The sequence below is a fragment of the Maniola hyperantus genome, chromosome 8, assembly GCF_902806685.2.
Source record: "Maniola hyperantus chromosome 8, iAphHyp1.2, whole genome shotgun sequence".
NCBI classification, from domain to species: domain Eukaryota; kingdom Metazoa; phylum Arthropoda; class Insecta; order Lepidoptera; family Nymphalidae; genus Maniola; species Maniola hyperantus.
In genome coordinates, this window is record NC_048543.1 from 14,240,818 (window position 1) to 14,261,428 (window position 20,611).

Genomic DNA, 20,611 nt, shown 5'->3' on the forward strand with positions numbered 1-20,611 from the left:
TCATGCATTGAATACCACTGGCAATGCTGGAACTTCGTCGCAGCAAGAAATATCGCAATCATCCCTGGTCAACACGCCAATTACCAGCATACCACCGCAATTAATGATGCAGATGATGCAAGTAATGCAGCAAATGTCGGAACGCCTAAGTACACCAGCGGAAACCAAAGTGCGTATTACCGACATTTACCTACCATCATTCGAGTACGCGAGTGGTGTCAACACATCGACAAAGCCATCGAAACATACAACCTTAAAGATTTTGATATACGCATGAAGGTTGGCAGCCTCCTAAAAGGAAGAGCGAAAATGTGGGTTGACGATTGGATGGTTACCACAGCAACATGGGCTGAACTACGCAATAATCTAATCACGACGTTCGAGCCAGAAAACCGCTATTCTAGAGACATAGTTCGATTTAGAGAACATGTTTACGACTCTTCAAAGGATATTTCCGAGTTCTTATCACGAGCTTGGGTCTTATGGAGAAGGATCACCAAAGACAAACTATTAAATGAAGACGCAGTTGAAGCAGTGATTGGATGTGTGAATGACGAAAGACTTAGGATCGAGCTGTTGAATACAAGAGCCACAACTGTGCCAGAACTGATATCCGTTGCATCATCAATAAGAACGATGAAGCGTTCTCATCCGAATTCAAATAATACAAGTGCCAATAAGCGACCACGTTTTTCGAATGCAACTTCATCGAGTTCGTCATGTCGTATCTGTAAAAGAAGCAATCACACTACTAGCGAATGTTACTACAGGATGTCGGAATCAAAACCTGAACAAACAAACGAGACAAAAACGAAAACCAATAATAAGGAAGTAAGCTCCAACCAGAACAATAAAACGACAACCTGTTCATTTTGCAAAATTCCGGGGCATACTTTTGAAACATGTTTTAAACGCGAACGTGCATTGACATCAAACGTAAATTTTATTGCTGGATCTAAATTAGCCCCGATTCAGGTGAAGATTGGAATGAAGACTTTTCAGGCAATTTTTGATAGCGGCGCAGAGTGCTCACTAATACGAGAATCAGTAGCAGCTCAGTTACCAGGAAAAAGGATACAAACAGCAAATTACTTAAAGGGGATCGGACAATTTCCTGTACTTTCAATAACTACACTAGTTACAGTTGGAATGATTGATGACATCAATGTTGAACTACAGTTTCACATAGTAGCAGACTATGAGATGACTACAGATATCCTAGTGGGTATGAACTTAATAAATAATACAAACCTTACTATGACGATCACTTCGGACGGAACCAGATTAACACGTCAGCAGAATATCAATCATGTTCAAAATAAAAACCCAATCTTCGATAAGCTGGATTCGGACCTTACGAATGAAGAAGATATCGCAAAATTACGCATGCTTCTGAACAAATATCAGCATCTATTTATCAGAGGGTACCCAACAACTCGGGTCAAAACCGGTGAACTAGAAATTCGTTTGAAGAATCCAGACAAATATGTAGAACGACGGCCATATAGGCTAAGTCCAATCGAACGAGAAAAAGTGCGTACAATTGTGAAGGAGTTGATGGAACATGGGATTGTTCGCGAAAGCAAGTCTCCATACTCCAGTCCCATCATCTTGGTAAAGAAGAAAAATGGTGATGATCGTATGTGCGTGGATTTCAGAGAGCTCAATTCTAATACTTTACGGGACCACTATCCACTGCCGCTAATATCAGACCAAATCGATCAATTGGCCAAAGGACAATTCTTCACAACCTTTGACATGGCTGCAGGTTTTCATCAAATACCGATTGCAGAGTCATCAATTGAAAAGACAGCTTTCGTCACACCAGATGGATTGTACGAGTATATGACTATGCCATTTGGATTGAGCAACGCATGTTCAGTCTATCAACGATGCATCAACAGGGCTCTGAGTCCGTTACTAGGCAATGCAGCTCAAGTCTATGTTGACGACGTATTAAGCAAATGCGAAGACATCACAGAAGGACTATCAAATATTGAACGTATTCTCATAGCCTTACAGGATGCTGGCTTCTCCATTAATGCTGATAAATGCAGTTTTTTTTAACGCTCAATCGAATATTTAGGCAACGTGGTATCAAATGGACAAGTCCGACCAAGCCCACGGAAAATAGATGCTCTAGTGAAAGCACCAGTACCAACGACACCCAGACAAGTCAGGCAGTTCTGTGGATTGGCGGGCTACTTCAGAAAGTTCATACCAGACTTTTCACGCATACTGGTACCACTATACGAGTTAACCAAACCAGGAGCTAAATGGGAATGGAACGAACGTCACGAGAAAGCAAGAGAGAAGGTAATTCAGTGCTTAACATCAACTCCAGTACTTACACTGTTTCAAGAAGAGGCGCCAATTCAATTATACACAGATGCAAGTAGCCTGGGATTTGGAGCAGTACTGGTGCAAGTCATTGCAGGACGACAACATGCAGTTGCTTTCATGAGCATGAGGACAACTGAAACTGAAAGCCGATACCACTCTTATGAATTAGAGACCTTGGCAGTGGTCCGAGCAATAAAACATTTCCGACAATATCTTTATGGACGCAAGTTTACAGTTATCACAGACTGTAATGCGCTAAAGGCGTCCAAACACAAAAAGGACTTGCTTCCTAGAATCCATCGCTGGTGGGCATTTCTACAAAACTATGACTTCGAGGTAGAATACCGCAAGGGTCAACAGCTTCAACATGCTGACTACTTTAGCAGGAACCCGGTTGAGCTCACAGTCAATATGATGACCAGAGATCTCGACTGGCTGAAAGTTGAACAACGACGCGACGAAACACTACGAGCTATAATGGATGGTATGAGTAATAACATTCCAAGTAATGGCTATGTGCTAGAAAATAATGTTCTCAAGCGCGTTGTACAAGACCCAGCTTTCGGACAAAAACTCTGCACAGTGGTTCCGATGTCTTTTCAGTGGAGTTTAATAAACTCATTCCACACTGCTTTAAAACACCCTGGCTGGGAAAAGACGTTGCAGAAAATCATGGACAGTTACTGGTTCGACAAAATGAGCACGAATGTCCGAAAATTCGTTGACAACTGCGTGGTCTGCAGAACATCCAAAGGACCATCTGGTGCCGTACAAGCTCAAATGCATCCGATTCAGAAACCAACTACAGCCTTTCAAGTTATACATATGGATATAACGGGCAGAATGGGAACATCTGAAGACCAACAGTATGTGATTGTCACCATAGATGCTTTTACAAAATACGTACTATTTTATTACGCAACTAATAAGAATCCACACAGTACGTTAGCTGCCCTGAAACGCACAGTTCACCTATTCGGCACTCCAGTCCAAATCATAGTAGACGGTGGAAGAGAGTTCCTAGGTGAATTCAAGACCTACTGCGACCGGGTTGGAATAGACATTCATACTATAGCACCAGGAGTCAGCCGAGCGAATGGACAAGTTGAACGCGTCGTAGCTACGCTAAAAAATACTCTTACCATGATCAAGAACTATGAAACGGAAGAATGGCACACAATGCTTGAAGAACTGCAGCTAGCAATAAACTGCACTCCCCATCGTGTGACAGGAGTAGCTCCACTTACTCTACTTACTCAGCGCAGGCACTGTGCTCCTCCAGAGCTACTCAGTCTCGTAAATATTGACGAGCAGACTATTGATATTGAAGCACTCACTAGTCACGTGCAACAAAAGATGTCACAAAATGCAGAACAGGACAGACAACGCTTCAATTCGAGAAAAGCTACAATCCATCATTTCCAACGTGGTGATTATGTGCTCATAAAAAATAATCCTCGAAATCAAACTTCACTGGATCTTAAATTCAGCGAGCCATACGAGATAACAAGAATTCTAGACAATGATCGCTATCTAGTAAAAAAGGTGGTTGGTTCAGGGCGTCCAAGAAAAGTCGCTCATGACCAACTCCGTCGGGCACCTCAACCTGGAGACCAAATAACCGTATCGGCGGAAAATGAACTCCCAGCATCAACCGATGGGCCTACACCATCTACGTCACGAGCCAGCATGGCCGAGCAACAACCCCAAGAACCTACAAATTAAAAAGTACGTATGTTTATATTTTAATTACTAAAACTTCATCACATCATAAATCACTACAACAAAGTACCACAGAGTACGCAACAACAAAGTACCACAGAGTACGCTACAACAAAGTACCACAGAGTACGCTACAACAAAGTACCACAGAGTACGCAAAAAAATAAAGTACCACAGTGTACGCAAAAAAATAAAGTACCACAGTGTACGCAAAAAAATAAAGTACCACAGTGTACGCAAAAAATATAGTACCACAGTGTACAACATAGTACCACAGTGTACGCCACAATACAAACTACACGAAATCAATCACTGTCATATTATTTAATAAAAACGGTACACAGATACCAATCTCAAAAGAAAATATTTCTTTGTTCTAGATGAACTTCAAGAACCATCAAGAGAAACGTTTTACACGCGGCTGGTGCAGAGCGCGCACCGCCGGTCAGAACGGCCGTATCGGCGCAACATCATATTAAACTCGAGTTATTTGATGATGTGTAACTCTTAAAATAATTACAATGATTTAAATAATAGTGACAATATCAATTAAGTTTTCCAAATCAAAAGTTACGGTTTTGATTGTTTTAAATTAAAGTTAAAGTTAAATTATAATTATTCAGTTAAGTTAAAATGATTAATTATTTGTTGTAAATAGGTGCGCAGCAAGTTAAACAATAATTAATTGAAATGATTTTCGTTACATTCATTATCTGATTCATCCCCTCTCGATTTTGCTATAAATACGAGTGTTTGTTGCCGCGCGCCTCATTACGGCTTGAGCAGCCGAACAGTACAGAGCTCTTATTATTGTTACGCTGTTACTTTATAGAAATGTTCAATAAAAGAATTATTTTGAAGAAATTATAGTTTGAATACTGTTACCATGCAGAGTGATGATAATAGTGAAGCGAATGATGTCAGCAATGCTGACATCATTATTTTTAAAAACACTTCGGTGTCGGTTCCTCCGTCATATATCTAAAATGATTTTGTTTGTTGGTTCGTTCTCCAGTCACGCCACAGCGCAGCAACGGATTGATGTGTTATTTTACATGGGGAGCGACAGAGACTACCTACCTAGGTACCTACTTTTTATCCCGGAAAATCAAAGAGCTCGCTCGGAATTTATAATGGCCTAAATCCTCGCAGATGAAGTCACGATGCCTATGGTCGTCCCAGTTAAAACGGCTAGCAAGTCTATTACATAGACTAGGTATAGTTGCATTTACCATTATCTTTTTTCTTTGTTAAGACACGTCAGTCATCATCACACTAACAATCACGTCTGTCGGAACGTGCTTGTTCGTTTCAATCGCGAATAGTAATAATTTGCGTCATCTGAATGGTATCTTATAATTTGCAGGGTTATTCTGTTTGTTTTATTAATGTTTAAAAGTTGTTTTGTTAAAAGTTGATAAATATAACTTTAGATAGCTCTACTTACGTTATATAAATTGAATGTAATGTAAAAAATTGATTTTGGATTTTCATGGCTATCCTTAAACACACACTTTTTAACCGACTTCAAAAAAAGGAGGAGGTTCTCAATTCGTGGAAATCTTTTTTTTAATTTTTTTTTATTGTATGTTACCGGATTACTCAAAGACGCCTGGACCGATTTTAATAATTCTTTTTTTGTTTAAAAGGGTTTGGTCCCATTTAAATTTGGTGAAGATCTGATGAACATCTTCGAAGATAGATAACGGAACTCCTCAATGGATAAGAGTAAATTGCTCGCGATTAGTGTAATAGCTTAGTAAACAGTAGATTTTTAACCAGGCATAGCATATTTTAATACCATGGGGCCACTAAAAATTGTGAAATAATTTTTTTTTACAAAAAAAATAAAAACCGACTTCGATACACAAACACCAAAGATTGAAAAATAATTTAATTTATTACCGAATATATAATGTATACAAGAGTTAATATAGTTCCATAATAATATTTTTTGGGGTCGGTGCCAATGAGGTGCCATTGTGATTTGTGGAGTCTCATAAAAATATGAAGTCTAGACGATTCGCGCAGCTAAAGCTAATTGGCACCGGCACCAAAAAGTATTATTAACTATATTAACTCTTGTATACATAATATATTCGGTAATAAATTAAATTATTTTTCAATTTTTAGTGTTTGTGTACCAATGCTATCCCGCATTGGGTTAGCGTGGGGCTGTGCGGGTGTGCGGGGCGTCCCCACCCCAATTGCCATCTTGACCTGTCGCGTACTAAACATTACTGTCAGCCAGCCAGCCAGGAAATAAAGCCATTTACGGTATGCCATCACTTGACATCAGGTGACCCGCCTGCTCGTTTGCTCGCTATTTTTATTTATTAAAAAAAAATGAAGTTGCGCGTCTCTACTAGTCAGTACCCTTATTATAAGTGCGAAAGTGTGTTTGTTGGTTTGTCCTTCAATCACGTCGCAACGGAGCAACGGGTTGACGTGATTTTTTGCATGCGTATAATGAAAGATCTGGAGAGTGACATAGGCTACTTTTATCCCGGAAAACCAAAGAGTTTTCACGGGATTGTTAAAAACGTAAATCCACGCAGACGAAGTCGCGGACGTCAGCTAGTATGAAATTAATATATAGCTTCTTTCTTCTTTGTCCTCGCCTTATCCCGTTACGCAGGGTCGGCTTTTTTTATCATGCGGCGCCATGTAGTTCGCGTGTTCGCGTCTTTGTCATTGAGGCCGTGGCGCTTTGGACATTTGTCATCCAGGTAGTTGGTGGTCTCCCCCTACCCCTCTTTCTTGTAGCCATGGAAAGGCACTTTTTCACCATATAATCTTCGGGCCTACGCATTACGTGTCCGTACCATCTGAGCCTTGATTCCGATATTTTGTCGGCTTTAAAGCTTCCTCTTATATATTCATTTCGTACTTTGTCTTTGAGTGTTACTCCTCCCGCCCATCTCAGCATACGCATTTCGGTGGTGTGTAGCTTCTGCTCGTGGGTCTTTTTAGCTGCCCAAACTTCGTTCCCGTACAGCCGTACTGCCGTTTTATAGACCTTGCCTTTAGTTCTTATTGGCATTTTAGCATCACGTAGCACCCCTGTGAGAGTACGCCACTTCATCCATCCAGATGTCATTCTTTGTGTTACGCCCGCTTCTATAGAGCCATCCTCGGAGAGAACGGATCCTAAATGAATATATAGCTTGTTTCACAGAATAACCCATCCAGTCCCCTCATAGCTAAACAAGTAGTGATTGCACTGTTGTTACACACGACATACTACGCATTTCCTCTCAGCAATTAGATAACATTGTAGCAAAAATACAAGTAGATTTATAAAACATAGATCTTTTTTTAAGGTCCAGTACCCGAAGGGTGCCAACGGAATCCTATTACCAAGACTCCGCTGTCCGTCCGTTCTTCGTGAACCATAATAGGGTAGAGATCTGAAATTTTCACAGAATGTGTATTTTTATATTGCCGCTATAACAACAAATGCTTAGTTACAAAAAATTTCAATATTGCTTACATGAACAAAATAATTAAAAGTGTTATTTCTACTACGATCGTACCTACGATAAGACTAGCTTGGGAACCATGAACCACCCGCATTTATAAAATCGACTCAAGATGGCTTCCCCACTACAGATCACGTGTCTTCCGTTTCAAACGTGTACGGCATTCCGAAGCAGTGGTAAATTAAACTAGTTGACGATTCAAAAGCACTTTTAAAAGTTTATTTGAATAAAAATCTATTCTATAGATAATAAGGAGGAGGTAGGTATAGGTCTCTTGTGAGGTCTTCCCCACGCCACTATCTTGCCTCTATCCAGTTACGGCTCCCTGAGACTCGTTCGATGTCATCCCTCCACCTAGTGGGGGGTCTGCCAACGCCGCGCTTTCCGGTGCGAGGTCGCTATTACAGCACCTCTGAACCTCAATAGGTATCTTTTGATTCTTCAAACTAAGTGCCTCGTTCATTGCCACTTCAGCTAGCAACCCGTTAAGCAATGTTGGTAACTCTAGTTCTCCTACGGATATCCTCATTTCTGATTTGATCACGTCGAGAAAATCCGAGCCTAACAATAATCATCACTACAGAACACGGGTCTCCTCTCAGAATGAGAAGGGGTTTGGCCATAGTCTACCACGCTAGCCAAGTGCAGATTGGCAGACTTCACACACCTTTGAGAACATCAAGCAAGCAAGAATAGCATATTAAAATCTTGGAAAGTATGGGGGTAAGTATACTTGCCTATTTTATCAAATGACGGGAAATAAAGACTGATAAAGTCATATTCATTGAGGTATAATGTACGAACACTTCCTATGAGTCATTGCTTATTAGTCACTAAGAGCGGGGGCACATGTTGTGTTGCGGCGGTGCGGCGCCGGAGCGGTGTCGCTGCGTCGTCTTAAATAAATAAATAAATAAATAGCCATTTATTTCCAAAATACATAATTACAATTGTTATCTAAGTAGGTACATTATTAGATTATTTGTTATCTGTCTAGTTTGTAAGATCTATATAAATTTCTTATGTCATTGCTTCAATTAAATTATTATACAAAGTTGGTAAATTATTTATTAAAACTAAATTAAGTTATTTCATTGTTATTATTATTACTTTCCATTAATAGTATTAGTTATCAAAAAATTTAAAAGATGTAACATATTATTTAAAACAAAGGATGCACCTATTATTTAGTTTGGTTGTATTAGTTTATATTTTGGGTACCCATCTTTGGGTGTAGGCCTCCTCCATATTGCTCCACTGTGATCTCTCCGTGGCGAGTCTCGTCCATGTCGGTCCTGCTACATCCTCGATGTCGTCTTACATAGAAATATCTGTGGCATGTCACACGATGCGCTCCGGAGGCGCCGCACCGGACTTGCAACCACCGAGACGAGGCGGGGAGGCGTGAATGCGTTGCGACGTCGGAGCGGCACCGCTCAGTTGTTTTTATTAACAGGCTGTCCAACGCTGCTAAGGCGCCATTGCGACATAACAACGTTGCGGCGCCCGCACCGCTCGTGTGCCCGCTGATACGGTGAAATCTTTGCGGTGCGGCGCCGCAACGCATCGTGTGCCCCCAGTCTTTAGTCAATCGTTAGACTACTAAAATACCTACAATATTATAACGTAAGTACAAGAGTCAGCAGACTTATTTTGTACTAGCTGATGCCCGCGACTTCGTCCGCGTGGTATTAGGTTTTTTAAAAATCCCGTGGGAGTTCTTTGATTTTCCGGCACAAAAAGTCTCGCCGCAATCAATTCCACCCTCACCACCTGGGTTTCTGGAGCACTTCGACCATCCGTTGTGCCAGATCCTTTTTTCCACGCACATGCAAACTGTGGAATCAACTCCCTTCGGCGGTGTTCCCATTAGATTACAACATGGGGTTTTTCAAGGGGCGGACCAACTAATTCCTAAAATTCCGGCAACGCATCGGCGGTTCCTCTGGTGCTGCAAATGTTCATGGGCGCCGGTAATCACTTAACATCAGGTGACCCGCCTGCTCGTTTGTTCGCTATCTCTATTAAAAAAAAGTAGCCTATGTCACTCTCCAGGTCTTTATCTATACACATGCAAAAAATCACGTCAATCCGTTGCACCGTTGCGACGTGATTGAAGGACAAACCAACAAACCAACAAACAAACACACTTTCGCATTTATAATAAGGGTACTGATGTAATTACTCATCTAAGTACATAGGAGATACGTAAATAGGTAGGTACTTCCATGGAATGAAGTGATTACTTATTTTTTAGGGTTCCGTACCGCAAAAGGAAAAACGGAACCCTTATAGGATTACTTTGTTGTCTGTCTGTCTGTCTGTCTGTCTGTCAAAAAACCTACAGGGTACTTCCCGTTGACCTAGAATCATGAAATTTGGCAGGTAAGTAGATCTTATAGCTGACATTTCGGGAAAAATAATTAAATTGTGGTCATGAACTAATAATTAGTATTTTCAACTTTCGAAGTGAGTGACTATATCAAGTGGGGTATCATATGAAAGGTCTTCACCTGTACATTCTAAAACAGATTTTCATTAATTTTTATGCATCATAGTTTTTGAATTATCGTGCAAAATGTCGAAAAAATACGACTGTAGTACGGAACCCTCATTGCGCGAGCCCAACTCGAACTTGGCCGGTTTTTTAAAATGTTTATTAACTACCTACCTAATTAGTATTTAGGCATAATCTTTATCCACAAGACAGTTAGCAACCTAATTTTTTTTTTTTTTTTTTAAAGAATATTAGCCATGTTAAATGACTAATATTCCCCTTTCCTTTCCAACTAAGCGTCAGGCTTGTGCTAGGAGTAGGTACGACAATAGTGCAACGGGCGGGGTTTGAACCATCGACCTTTCGGTTTTCAGTCCACTCCTTTACCGGTTGAGCTATTGAGGCTCTAAATCTATTAATTAGGAAATTAAAGCTTGTTTCACACTACGGGATATAAATTATAATTATAGCAGGTACGGTCAATATAGACATTCAAATATATAGACATTTAAGTATATAAATAATACTTATACTGTATGTCAGCCTAGCGGTTAGGACGTCCGCCTTCTAATCGGAGGTCGGGGGTTCAATCCCGGGCACGCACCTCTAACTTTTCGGAGGTATGTGCGTTTTAAGTAATTAAATATCACTTGCTTCGGTGAAGGAAAACATCGTGAGGAAACCTGTATGCCTGAGAGTTCTCCATAACGTTCTCAAAGGTGTGTCAAGTCTACCAATCCGCACATGGCTAGCGTGGTAGACTATGGCCAAAACCCTTCTCACTCTGAGAGAAAACCCGTGCTCTGTAGTGAGCCGGCGATGGGTTGATCATGATGATGATGATGACTGTATGTAGGTAGTAGGTACTTAATCTGCGTCTCCATTATTAGATATCATCTCAACACATCGCCGGCCAACTACTGAGCACGGGTCTCCCCTCAAAATAAGAACGATTTCTAAACCCTTCTCATTCAACCATACCGTACCGTACCATTGACTATGGTCCACCACGCTAGCCAAGTGCGAATTGGCAGACTTCACACACCTTTGAGAACATTATGGAGAATCCCCAGGCATGCAGGTTTCCTCACGTTGTTTTCCGACACCGTTCTGTGTCATAGGAATTAACTAATAGGCACCTATTACTTAGTTAATATTACTTCCTTAAAAGGTAACAATGCGTATTGCATTGTCACATTTAAGAACATAAGAACAAAAATAATGACTATTAAAATAATGACTCATTAAACGAAAAACTTATACCTACTTACCTAGTTTGCTGAAAATTGTGATACGGGAAAATGATCTCTAAGTATATCGATTAAAGTTACAGTTTTGCTGACAAGTATATATGTATAATGCACTAATTTACAATAGCATTGTAAATAAAATAATGACAGTACAAGTTTTAGTTATCAAATAGACATGGAGTCGACTGGATGGTGATTTTATATTTGGACGATAATAGAATTGTTTATTAATTGTTATTGTTAAATAAATGATAACCTAACACAATTTTAATAAATTAAAAATGTTAATGTGTTATCTTTTGTGCAGTGTTTTGTTCGTAAATATTTTGTTTTGTGAGTGTTCAAATATATTTCACGAGAATTCTAAGATTTTTTATCGTCCGGATGCGCCTTCGGAATATTTTGGTTATTCTGTGATTTTAAGTAATCAGAGGTAGGTATAGTTTGCTTGTGTTCTTTTACGACTGAAATTAATAATAACTAGCTTATTCCCGCGACTTCGTTCGCGTGGACTACACAAATTTCAAACCCCTATTTTATATATTTAGACTAATCTATCCAAATTATTATACTTAGTTGGTTCTTTTAGTTAGTTGTGACCACGTTAAGTACTAAGATATAGACGACTTTTGAATTTCCTTCAAGGATCAAAGATTTGTACGCAAATTTCATAGAATTATTGTGATAAGCACTAGATGACGTCCGCGACTTCATCCGCGTAGATTTAGGTTTTTTAAAATCCCGTTAGAACTCTTTGATTTTCGGGATAAAAAGTTGCGTATTTATTTATTTATTTTATTTATACTTTATTACACACAACACAAAGTAAACATTGAAAAAACATACAAGGATCTTAATCTAATAGCTGTAGCATGCAAAGGCGGCCTTATCGCTAAAGCGATCTCTTCCAGGCATCCTTTGACGAAAGGAATCATGAAAGCACGTTGCGTATGTCAATTTCCGGGGCGCAAGCTACCTCTATATAAAATTTCATACAAATTGGTTAAGCCTATGTACCAAATTTCATCAAAATCGGTTAAACTGTTGGGCCGTGAAAAGCTAGCATACAGGCAGACAGACACAAACAGGTACACTTTCGCATTAATAATATTAGTATGGACTAGGACCTACCTATAAAAGGTCTTTGGTAGACACAGAATCTTTGAGCCCGTGTAAGTTTGAAACTAGATCTTTTTATGGAAATCTGACAAACCACAGACTAACCAACCAACCGAGATAATATCAGTTTCAAGAACCTGTTTACGCGTTTACACCAATGTTAAGAATTATTACTTAGTACAGTTTACATTAATTCATTGACATACTATCTATCTTCTTTTCGTACTTATTCTAGTCCCTCTACAACCTCTCGCACTGCCAAGGGTCACTGGTATAGATCTCTCATAGAGATAAGTGCTTCCCTGTCCACTTTTACTCTCTTTTTCTCTATATTGTAAACGTTTTTGGTAGGTACAAATAAAAAAACAAATAAATAAATAATATTTGTAGTCAAATACGAACAAAACTTCTTTTGTATGGAGCGCGCTCAGAAGAAACTTGTCTTACAAACTTTTATTTTTTAAATCTACCCTTTTTAAATGTTTTGTTTTGACGACCTCCCTGGGGCATCCCGGTGATTGAATTCTGCTCTACCAACAAGGTCTATAGTGCTTGATTCTGGCATTCTATAAATTTGGGAATTATAATTTTTCAATTTTCCGCTGACGGGGTCGCCGCCTTTCGTATTCTAGTGCTATTTCACCAAAGATTATTATACCGGAAAATCAACGAGTTCCCATGGGATTATAAAAAGCGATATCCACACAGACGAAGTCGCGGGCATCAGCTAGTAATTTAATAAATTATCTTGTTCATAGGTTGATCGTCGGTGCACCAAAAGCACGAAGCAGGTTAAGCCGGAGGATAGCATCAGGAGAAGTGTTCAAGTGTCCCGTACAAGATTTGGATCTTTACCACAATGTCTCTTGCCTGCCTATAGGAGTGGGTGAAGAAAGTAAGAGTTTACTTCTGAATGTTTGAGCTTTTTACGCGTGATCACTAAGGTGTCGTCCTAATACAAAGGGAATGCACGATCATCGCAATTTCACGCGAATTTTACTCGTGAGAACGCTCGATCAAACACGCCGATCTCGAATAGATCCTAATTGGTATTCGCGCGATGATCGCGTATTCGCGTTGTATTAGGCGTGAGCACGCCGCACGCGATGGTAGAAGCTGTGATAGCCTAGTGGTTAGGACGTCCGCCTTTTAATCGGAGGTCGGGGGTTCGATCCCGGGCACACACCTCTGACTTTTCGAAATTATGTGCGTTTTAATTAATTAAATATCACTTGCTTTAACGGTAAAGGAAAACATCGTGAGGAAACCTGCATGCCTGAGAGTTCTCCATAATGTTTTCAAAGGTGTGTGAAGTCTACCAATCCGCACATGGCCAGCGTGGTAGCTTGGTAGCGTGATGGACAGCGTGGTGGCCATAGGGCCAAAACCCTTCTCACTCTGAGAGGAGACCCGTGCTCTGTAGTAAGCCGGCGATGGGTTGATCATGATGATGATGATGACGCGATGGTCGCATCGCTTACTCGCGCGATGATCGCGTAATCGCGTTGTATTAGGACGAGCGACGCCTAAGGCCACACGATGCGTTTCTGGTGCGTTGCGGCCCCGCACCGCTGTGGATTTCAGTATTGGATAATGTGGTAATGCTTTTTGGGTGGTGTGTGTTAATGCTTTTTGGGTGGTGTGGGTTTGGTAATGCTTTTTGGGTGGTGTGGGTGTGGTAATGCTTTTTGGGTGGTGTGGGTGTGGTAATGCTTTTTGGGTGGTGTGGGTGTGGTAATGTTTCTTTTCCAATGACGCGCCGGAATCGATACGACATTAATTATGTTTTAAATAATGACAAGTTTTTTTTGCTTTTTCAGTCGAGGATAGAATCTTCGCGAGGTCCTTCGGGCGTGAAGATCTGTTCAAAGATGGCATGTGGTTTGGAGCCACGCTTAGCGCCATGCCTAATGGAGCTGTGTTCGTAAGAAAATACATCTTTCTTTCTGCATCGTCTTGCTCATTGTAGATCGTGATTCTTGGCCCCGTACCCGTAGTATAAGATTTTACGTCTCACCAAACGTTTCTAGAATTCGAGAATCGAAACAAAATAACATCAAAGTAAAATGGCTCTTTAGAGCCTTGAATTGAAGTCAAAAATTCAATGCCACTGATTTTAATTTCGCAACGTTTCCGCTTGGAGCGCTGGCTGTAGATGTGTAGACAAACTTGAGCTTTAAAGCAAGGCAATTAAGATCCAGTTTACTATAATGCGGAAGTGTTTCGACTCTCGAATTCCAGCAACGTTTGGTGAGACGTAAAATCTTATACTACGGGTACTGACTACCTTTTCATGTTCGATGGACTTAGGTAAATTCGGATTGGGAATGCCGAATGGCAGAACATGCGATACACTAAGATTTTTTTTTCAGAAAGAATTTTAATTCAATTCATCATGATGACTTCTATTACCCTTTCGCCTCCAACTATAAGCATTAAGGCGAGTCACCGAAGCGGGCAGCGCGGCTTTGAATTAAGCCGCTTGGCAACGATCAAATTCTGTGTTTCAAACGTTAAATTTGAATTTAATAAATTATAGAAGTCCTGTTGAAAACCAAAATTTAGCAGGTTCTCTGTAGTACTTAAAGACAAATATTTCCATATAAAAATTATTTGCCAAGTCAGAAATTTTAGTATTAAATAATTCGTTTTAGATTTTTATTTCGGCTTATTTCAAGATTTTATTTGATCGAGTGAAGTACTTCTTATTGTGTATCAAAGTAGCACATTCTTTAGACAATGACTGTAGGTATATTGTATATTTTTAGCAAGGCCATTATTTAATAGTAAATACCTAAAACATTTGATCTAGCAAACCAGTTTTTTCCGCTTAGCCTCGGTGACTCACCTTAAGCTTGTGCTAGGAGGACAATAATAGTGCAACGGGGGTGGGGTTTGAAAAGCAAACTTTCGGATTTTCAGTCCGCTCCATTAACCGTTGAGCTGTTGAGGCATATTTAAAAAAAAATTACATTTCGATTATTTCCTAATGTGGGCGCCATCAGAAAATGATATAATTATGATTGACAAAATTGAACTTTGGTAAATATTTTTTTCATTTTTTTTTTCATTACAGATCTGTGCACCGCGCTGGACAAAACCGTACAAAAATACGCATTTGTTACAAAACGGAATGTGTTATATACTGTCGTCGAGGATGGGAAAGGAATACCTGCCTTTATTGGATCCCAGTAAGAATTGAATTTTCAAAAGCTTTTTATTAGCTTGTATTTTGTCATTCCATTGAAGTTCGTAAGAGATCTCAGGAAAACTTCTCTTACAAACTTTTATTTTTTAAATCTACCCTTTTTAAATGTTTTGTTTTGACGACCTCCCTGGGGCATTCCGGTGATTGAATTCTGCTCTAAGAACCTGAAGGTCTTTAGGACGTCCACCTTCTAATCGGAGGTCGGGGGTTCGATCCCGGGCACGCACCTCTAACTTTTAAGAGTTATGCGAGTTTTTATTAATTAAATATCACTTCTTGTAACGGTGAAGGATAAACATCGTGAAGAAATCTGCAAGCCTGAGAGCTCTCTGGTAATATTCTCGGCGGTATGTGAAGTCTGGCCACCACCAACCACCAAGTAAATATCACCACGCTGACCAACTGGTCAACGTTTTTTTTTTTTTTTATTCATTATAGGTATACGCTTGACCACAATCACACCTGATGGGAAGTGATGATGTGGCCTAAGATGGGACGCGTTTACCTAGAAGATGCCTATTCACTCTTGTTTTAAAGATACCCGGGTTGTAATTGGTAGGAAACACATATCGCGGAAGAGTATTCCAAACCTTAGCCATACGTATGAGGAATGATGACGCAAAACGTTTCGTGCGTGTAGATGGAATGTCGACGACATAAGGATGGAAACTCGCCCGACGTCTTGCGGTTCGGTGGTAAAATGGTGAAGGGCGGACAAGATCGAAAAGTTCCCGAGCATGATAATACCACGTGAGAATATCACGTGGTGAGATCGCAGCCAAGGGCTAGCTTGTCATGGATGGAATACGTTTCAGGAAGTCAAGCCTTCTTGAGCGACGACCGACGACCAGAGTACGGGGAATTTGGTACCAACCTCAATTACTACGCGTATGGTCAAGCCGGATTTTCGGTCAAAGTTTCCGAAACAGGGGTCATCCTCGGCGCACCTGGGCTATTGCAATGGACAGGTACTAGTAACTATTTGAATGCCGATTGCCGAACAACTATCAAAAAGTTTTTGTTTACTTATAATAGGATAGCAATAGAACGCTAGCAAAAACTTAGCGGGCTATCCAATAATAGCAACAATTTGCCTTATATTATAATGTTTTAGATACTTAGTATTTTTTTAAACCCGAATAGCGTGCAAACTCGGGGTCAATGCCCCAACTACAACTGCAGTTGCAATAACACACATGAGTAAAACAAAACTACAACATAACTTTTCATGTTAATTTTCTTTATTTTCAGTTTCCTTATGACGTCGTTAATATTATAGCATACATAGATCTTCATGATTGTAATAATTTATGCTTCAGGTGGCGTCGTTGAGTACCGGCCAATCGACAAACACTTCAAGAATTCCTACTTGAGCAAGCAGACAACCATAAATCCCTATTACACCAAAGAATTAGGCCCGGATGACTACTTAGGTAAGTATTATTATTTGAGCCTCAATAGCTCAACCGGTATAGGAGTGGACTGAAAACCGAAAGGTCGACCGACGACGGTTCAAACCCCGCCCGTTGCACTATTGTCGTACCTACTCCTAGCACGAGCCTGACGCTTAATTGGAGAGGAAAGGGGAATATTTGTCATTTAACATGGCTAATATTCTTTATAAAAAAAAGTATTTATTGATATTACTAAAAAAAAAAACATGACTCATATTTTTTTAGTCAGATAGCTTACGTTAAAAAATTAAAGAATTCCAACGGGATTTTTTGAAAAACTAAATCCGGCCGGATGCGGTCGCGGGCATCAGTTAGTTCTTCTAAAACCCATCTTTCCATTATTGCATTTCTAATTAAACTGGTTTGGGGCACAAAGGTTGGATGGTTTTAAAGTATATAGCGGGCAATAGATACATTTTTTAGTGTTTTAAGTATATATATTAAAAGAAGATTAAAATCAATGGTTGAGTACAATAATAATTATTATTGTTGATTTTTTTTTTTTTTTTTTTTTATTTTATTTTTTAATACAATAAAACTTAAAGCTAGCCTTATCTAATTACTAAATAAATCATGACCGCGTGGAATGGTGCCAAGAATACTGGCTGCATTTCCGCGCTGGACAGCCAGGCTGATCCGTTGCGCAAAAAATGAGCCAGCCCTTCTGTCACCAGTTGAGGCTATTAATCGCGGTGAAATGTCTCGTAAAAAAATTTTAGCACTAAGACTCCATGGCCCCAGGGTCTCCACGGCAAACGGCACAAAAATGTAACTCTCTATAAGAGAGGCATACTTGCGCCGCTTGCCGTTTTCAGCTGTTTCTGCTGCGGCTCCCGGTCTTGATGCTGTCTTCCTGATATGACACGGGGCCAATGTGTCAACGCAAGTTGCGTCCCACATTAGCGCCCGTCCCCGTTCCCAGGGAACCAGCGTCAATCCATCAGTTGATTCTAGTTCTTAACTTTCAATAGGTTACAGCGTTGAATCTGGTATATTTCAAAGAAACGGAACAAATCTAATCGTGGCTGGGGCACCGAGATCACATTTTGGATATGGTCAAGTAAGTAAAAATATTAGGACATTACTTAAAAATCAAAACTCTGGAAAATGATTTTCAAAACTTAGATTTTTTTACACCTTTGATCTAAACTTCATAGTCGCTGATCGTTCCTCCCTGTATTCGGGATAAAACGCAGTGAAACTTTCAGCTTTTATAAAATAACGACGATCTGGCCCTCCCAGGCTCTCTATCTACTAGACATCACAGAATTTAACTAGGATTATTAAATTAAATTTATTGCCGATTAGGATTTAAAAGTTATACTTAGACAATTCTATTAAATAAACATATCTAAATTAGAAGTAAAAAACCCATTAAATTAAGACTAAAATAAATTAAATTAAATCTAAAACCTCATGAAGACCAGCGCAGCGAGGCATTGTACCCAAGATGCTGGCAGCATTACCCCTTTGGATGGCCAAACTAATTCTTTGACCAAGGTAGCTGCCAGCTCGCGGGTCCCTGCTTGACTCGATAACCCTTTTCGAAATTTCCTCAAAAAGATCTCGAGCCTACTATTTGGATTTTACATTTTCCAGGTACTTATCTTCGAGCCATCAATAAGAGAAAGCAGTCCTCTAAACATTAAATATAAAGTGGTGGGCGACCAGCTCGGCTCCTACTTCGGGGCGACGTTGTGCTGTACTGACATCAATGGCGATGGAATGGTTGACCTCTTAGTGGGAGCCCCTAACTACGTGAGGAAGGATGGGATATTGCACTATGACCAAGGGGCTGTGTTTGTTTACTTGACAGATACACAGGTAGGTTCAAAAAACCAGTTGGGCTCGCACCATCCCGCGTACCATCTTACAAGAAATAACACTTTTTTTTGTGATGTCGTTAATTACAAATTCACTATTTCACATACTGTGCTATAAGAGATTGCTACCTGCCAAATTTCATGATTCTAATGCAGGTACCTACAACTCGTCGGAAATATCTAGGAACCTGGCTTAATGACGTCACCGCGCTTGGCACCGGTAGGATATAGGCGAAAACGGGAGAGCTGCGGGGAAGCGTGAGGGGATGCGCATTCCAGCGAGGTGCACAGATATTTCCGACGAGTTGTACCCTATAGATTTTGATTCTTTGACGGGTCTTGACAGATAGACAGACAGACAACGAAGTAATCCTATAAGGGGGTTTTCTTTTCTTTGGAGATATGGAACATCAGGTGGACCCGCCCGCTCGTTTGCTCACTATTTTATTTTTAAAAAATCTCGAAAAGTTGGTTCATAATGAACCATCAATGACGGAATTGACCTATAATTAAGATAGATCTCATCCATGCTATTATAAAGTACCTACTTATTGACTTACTATTTGCATGAAAAGTTCAAAAGATTATTATCCAGCAGAACAACTAAACAAAACTTGTAGCGAGTTTTTGGATTAAGATATTATTATAGTAGTTTCAAGGCTATTGGAATTTTAGAATGAAAAGAGTCGTCAAAAACTAAAGTATTTCTATTTTGTTTTGTTTTAGGGTGTTAACTTTACGTTAAATGGAGCAAGTCATGTATCCGGAACTGAGGAGAGTGGAGCCAGATTTGGTAGTTCTATCGCTGATTTGGGAGACATTGACGGCGATGGATTTAATGGTAATATTATAAATGCCTGTGCCCGTCTATTTGTCTCTTATCTTTTCATCCATCCCTCACCATCCCATCCTTTTAAGTGATTCTGATGTTTGATATAAACACAGATAGGTATAGCTTGTATCCCGGAAACAGACATAGGCTACTTTTATACGGGAAAAATAAATATAGATAGTATAATCTGCTTAGTACACAGATAGCTTTCATCCCGGAAATGGATATACTTAGGCTACTTTTTGTCTCGTAAAATCAAAGAGGATTTTCGGAAATTAAAATCCACGCTTACGAAATCACGGGCATCATCTAGATTATTTTAGTTAATATTTTATATGATGATGTGTCCATCTGATCTATGGGTCCATCTGATAATGATGATGCGCTCAAGCTTTACTTTTCTTTATTTTATACCTCCAAAGTTTTGTAACAAAAAAATCCATTTTTTAAATTACAAAAAAAAAAAATTGAAGCTATTTATTTTAGACCTCGAAAGTTTTCTAACAAAAAAATAAATTTTTACCATTACATTTTTTTTTTAATTTTAAAAATTGTTTTTGTTAGAAAACTTTTGAATTATAAAATAAAGAGAAATACAGCTTGAGCGCATCGTCATATCAGAATTATCAGATGGACCCATAGATATTTTGCATGTTGTAGATATTGCCATAGGAGCACCATGGGAAGATGAAGGAAAAGGAGCTGTATACATATACAGGGGTGGTAAGAAAGGTCTAAACAAGCAATATGACCAGAGAGTCGTGGTTGCAGAATCGAAAACCTTTGGCTACTCAATATCAAAAGGAGAAGATCTGGACGAAAATAACTGTAATGGTGAGAATTTTGGTCTATTTTTCGTATCATTAGGTAGGTACTCACAA

General features: G+C 39.6%; 1 protein-coding gene across 3 annotated transcripts in view; it reads left to right on the forward strand.

The window, feature by feature from the left end:
• Window positions 1-11,477: 11,477 nt before the first annotated feature.
• The window catches only part of LOC117984751 (integrin alpha-9-like), a 41,216-nt gene continuing 32,082 nt past the window's right edge, over window positions 11,478-20,611 (forward strand). For all 3 annotated transcript variants that reach the window (XM_069500117.1, XM_069500118.1, XM_034971391.2), the window contains exons 1-10: window positions 11,478-11,727; window positions 13,172-13,308; window positions 14,234-14,337; window positions 15,490-15,604; window positions 16,437-16,589; window positions 16,941-17,054; window positions 18,047-18,135; window positions 18,675-18,899; window positions 19,625-19,739; window positions 20,391-20,564. In XM_069500117.1, coding sequence (XP_069356218.1) covers window positions 11,576-11,727; window positions 13,172-13,308; window positions 14,234-14,337; window positions 15,490-15,604; window positions 16,437-16,589; window positions 16,941-17,054; window positions 18,047-18,135; window positions 18,675-18,899; window positions 19,625-19,739; window positions 20,391-20,564 — 1,378 coding nt within the window. In that variant the 5' untranslated portion in view covers window positions 11,478-11,575. The remainder of the gene's footprint in view (window positions 11,728-13,171; window positions 13,309-14,233; window positions 14,338-15,489; window positions 15,605-16,436; window positions 16,590-16,940; window positions 17,055-18,046; window positions 18,136-18,674; window positions 18,900-19,624; window positions 19,740-20,390; window positions 20,565-20,611) is intronic.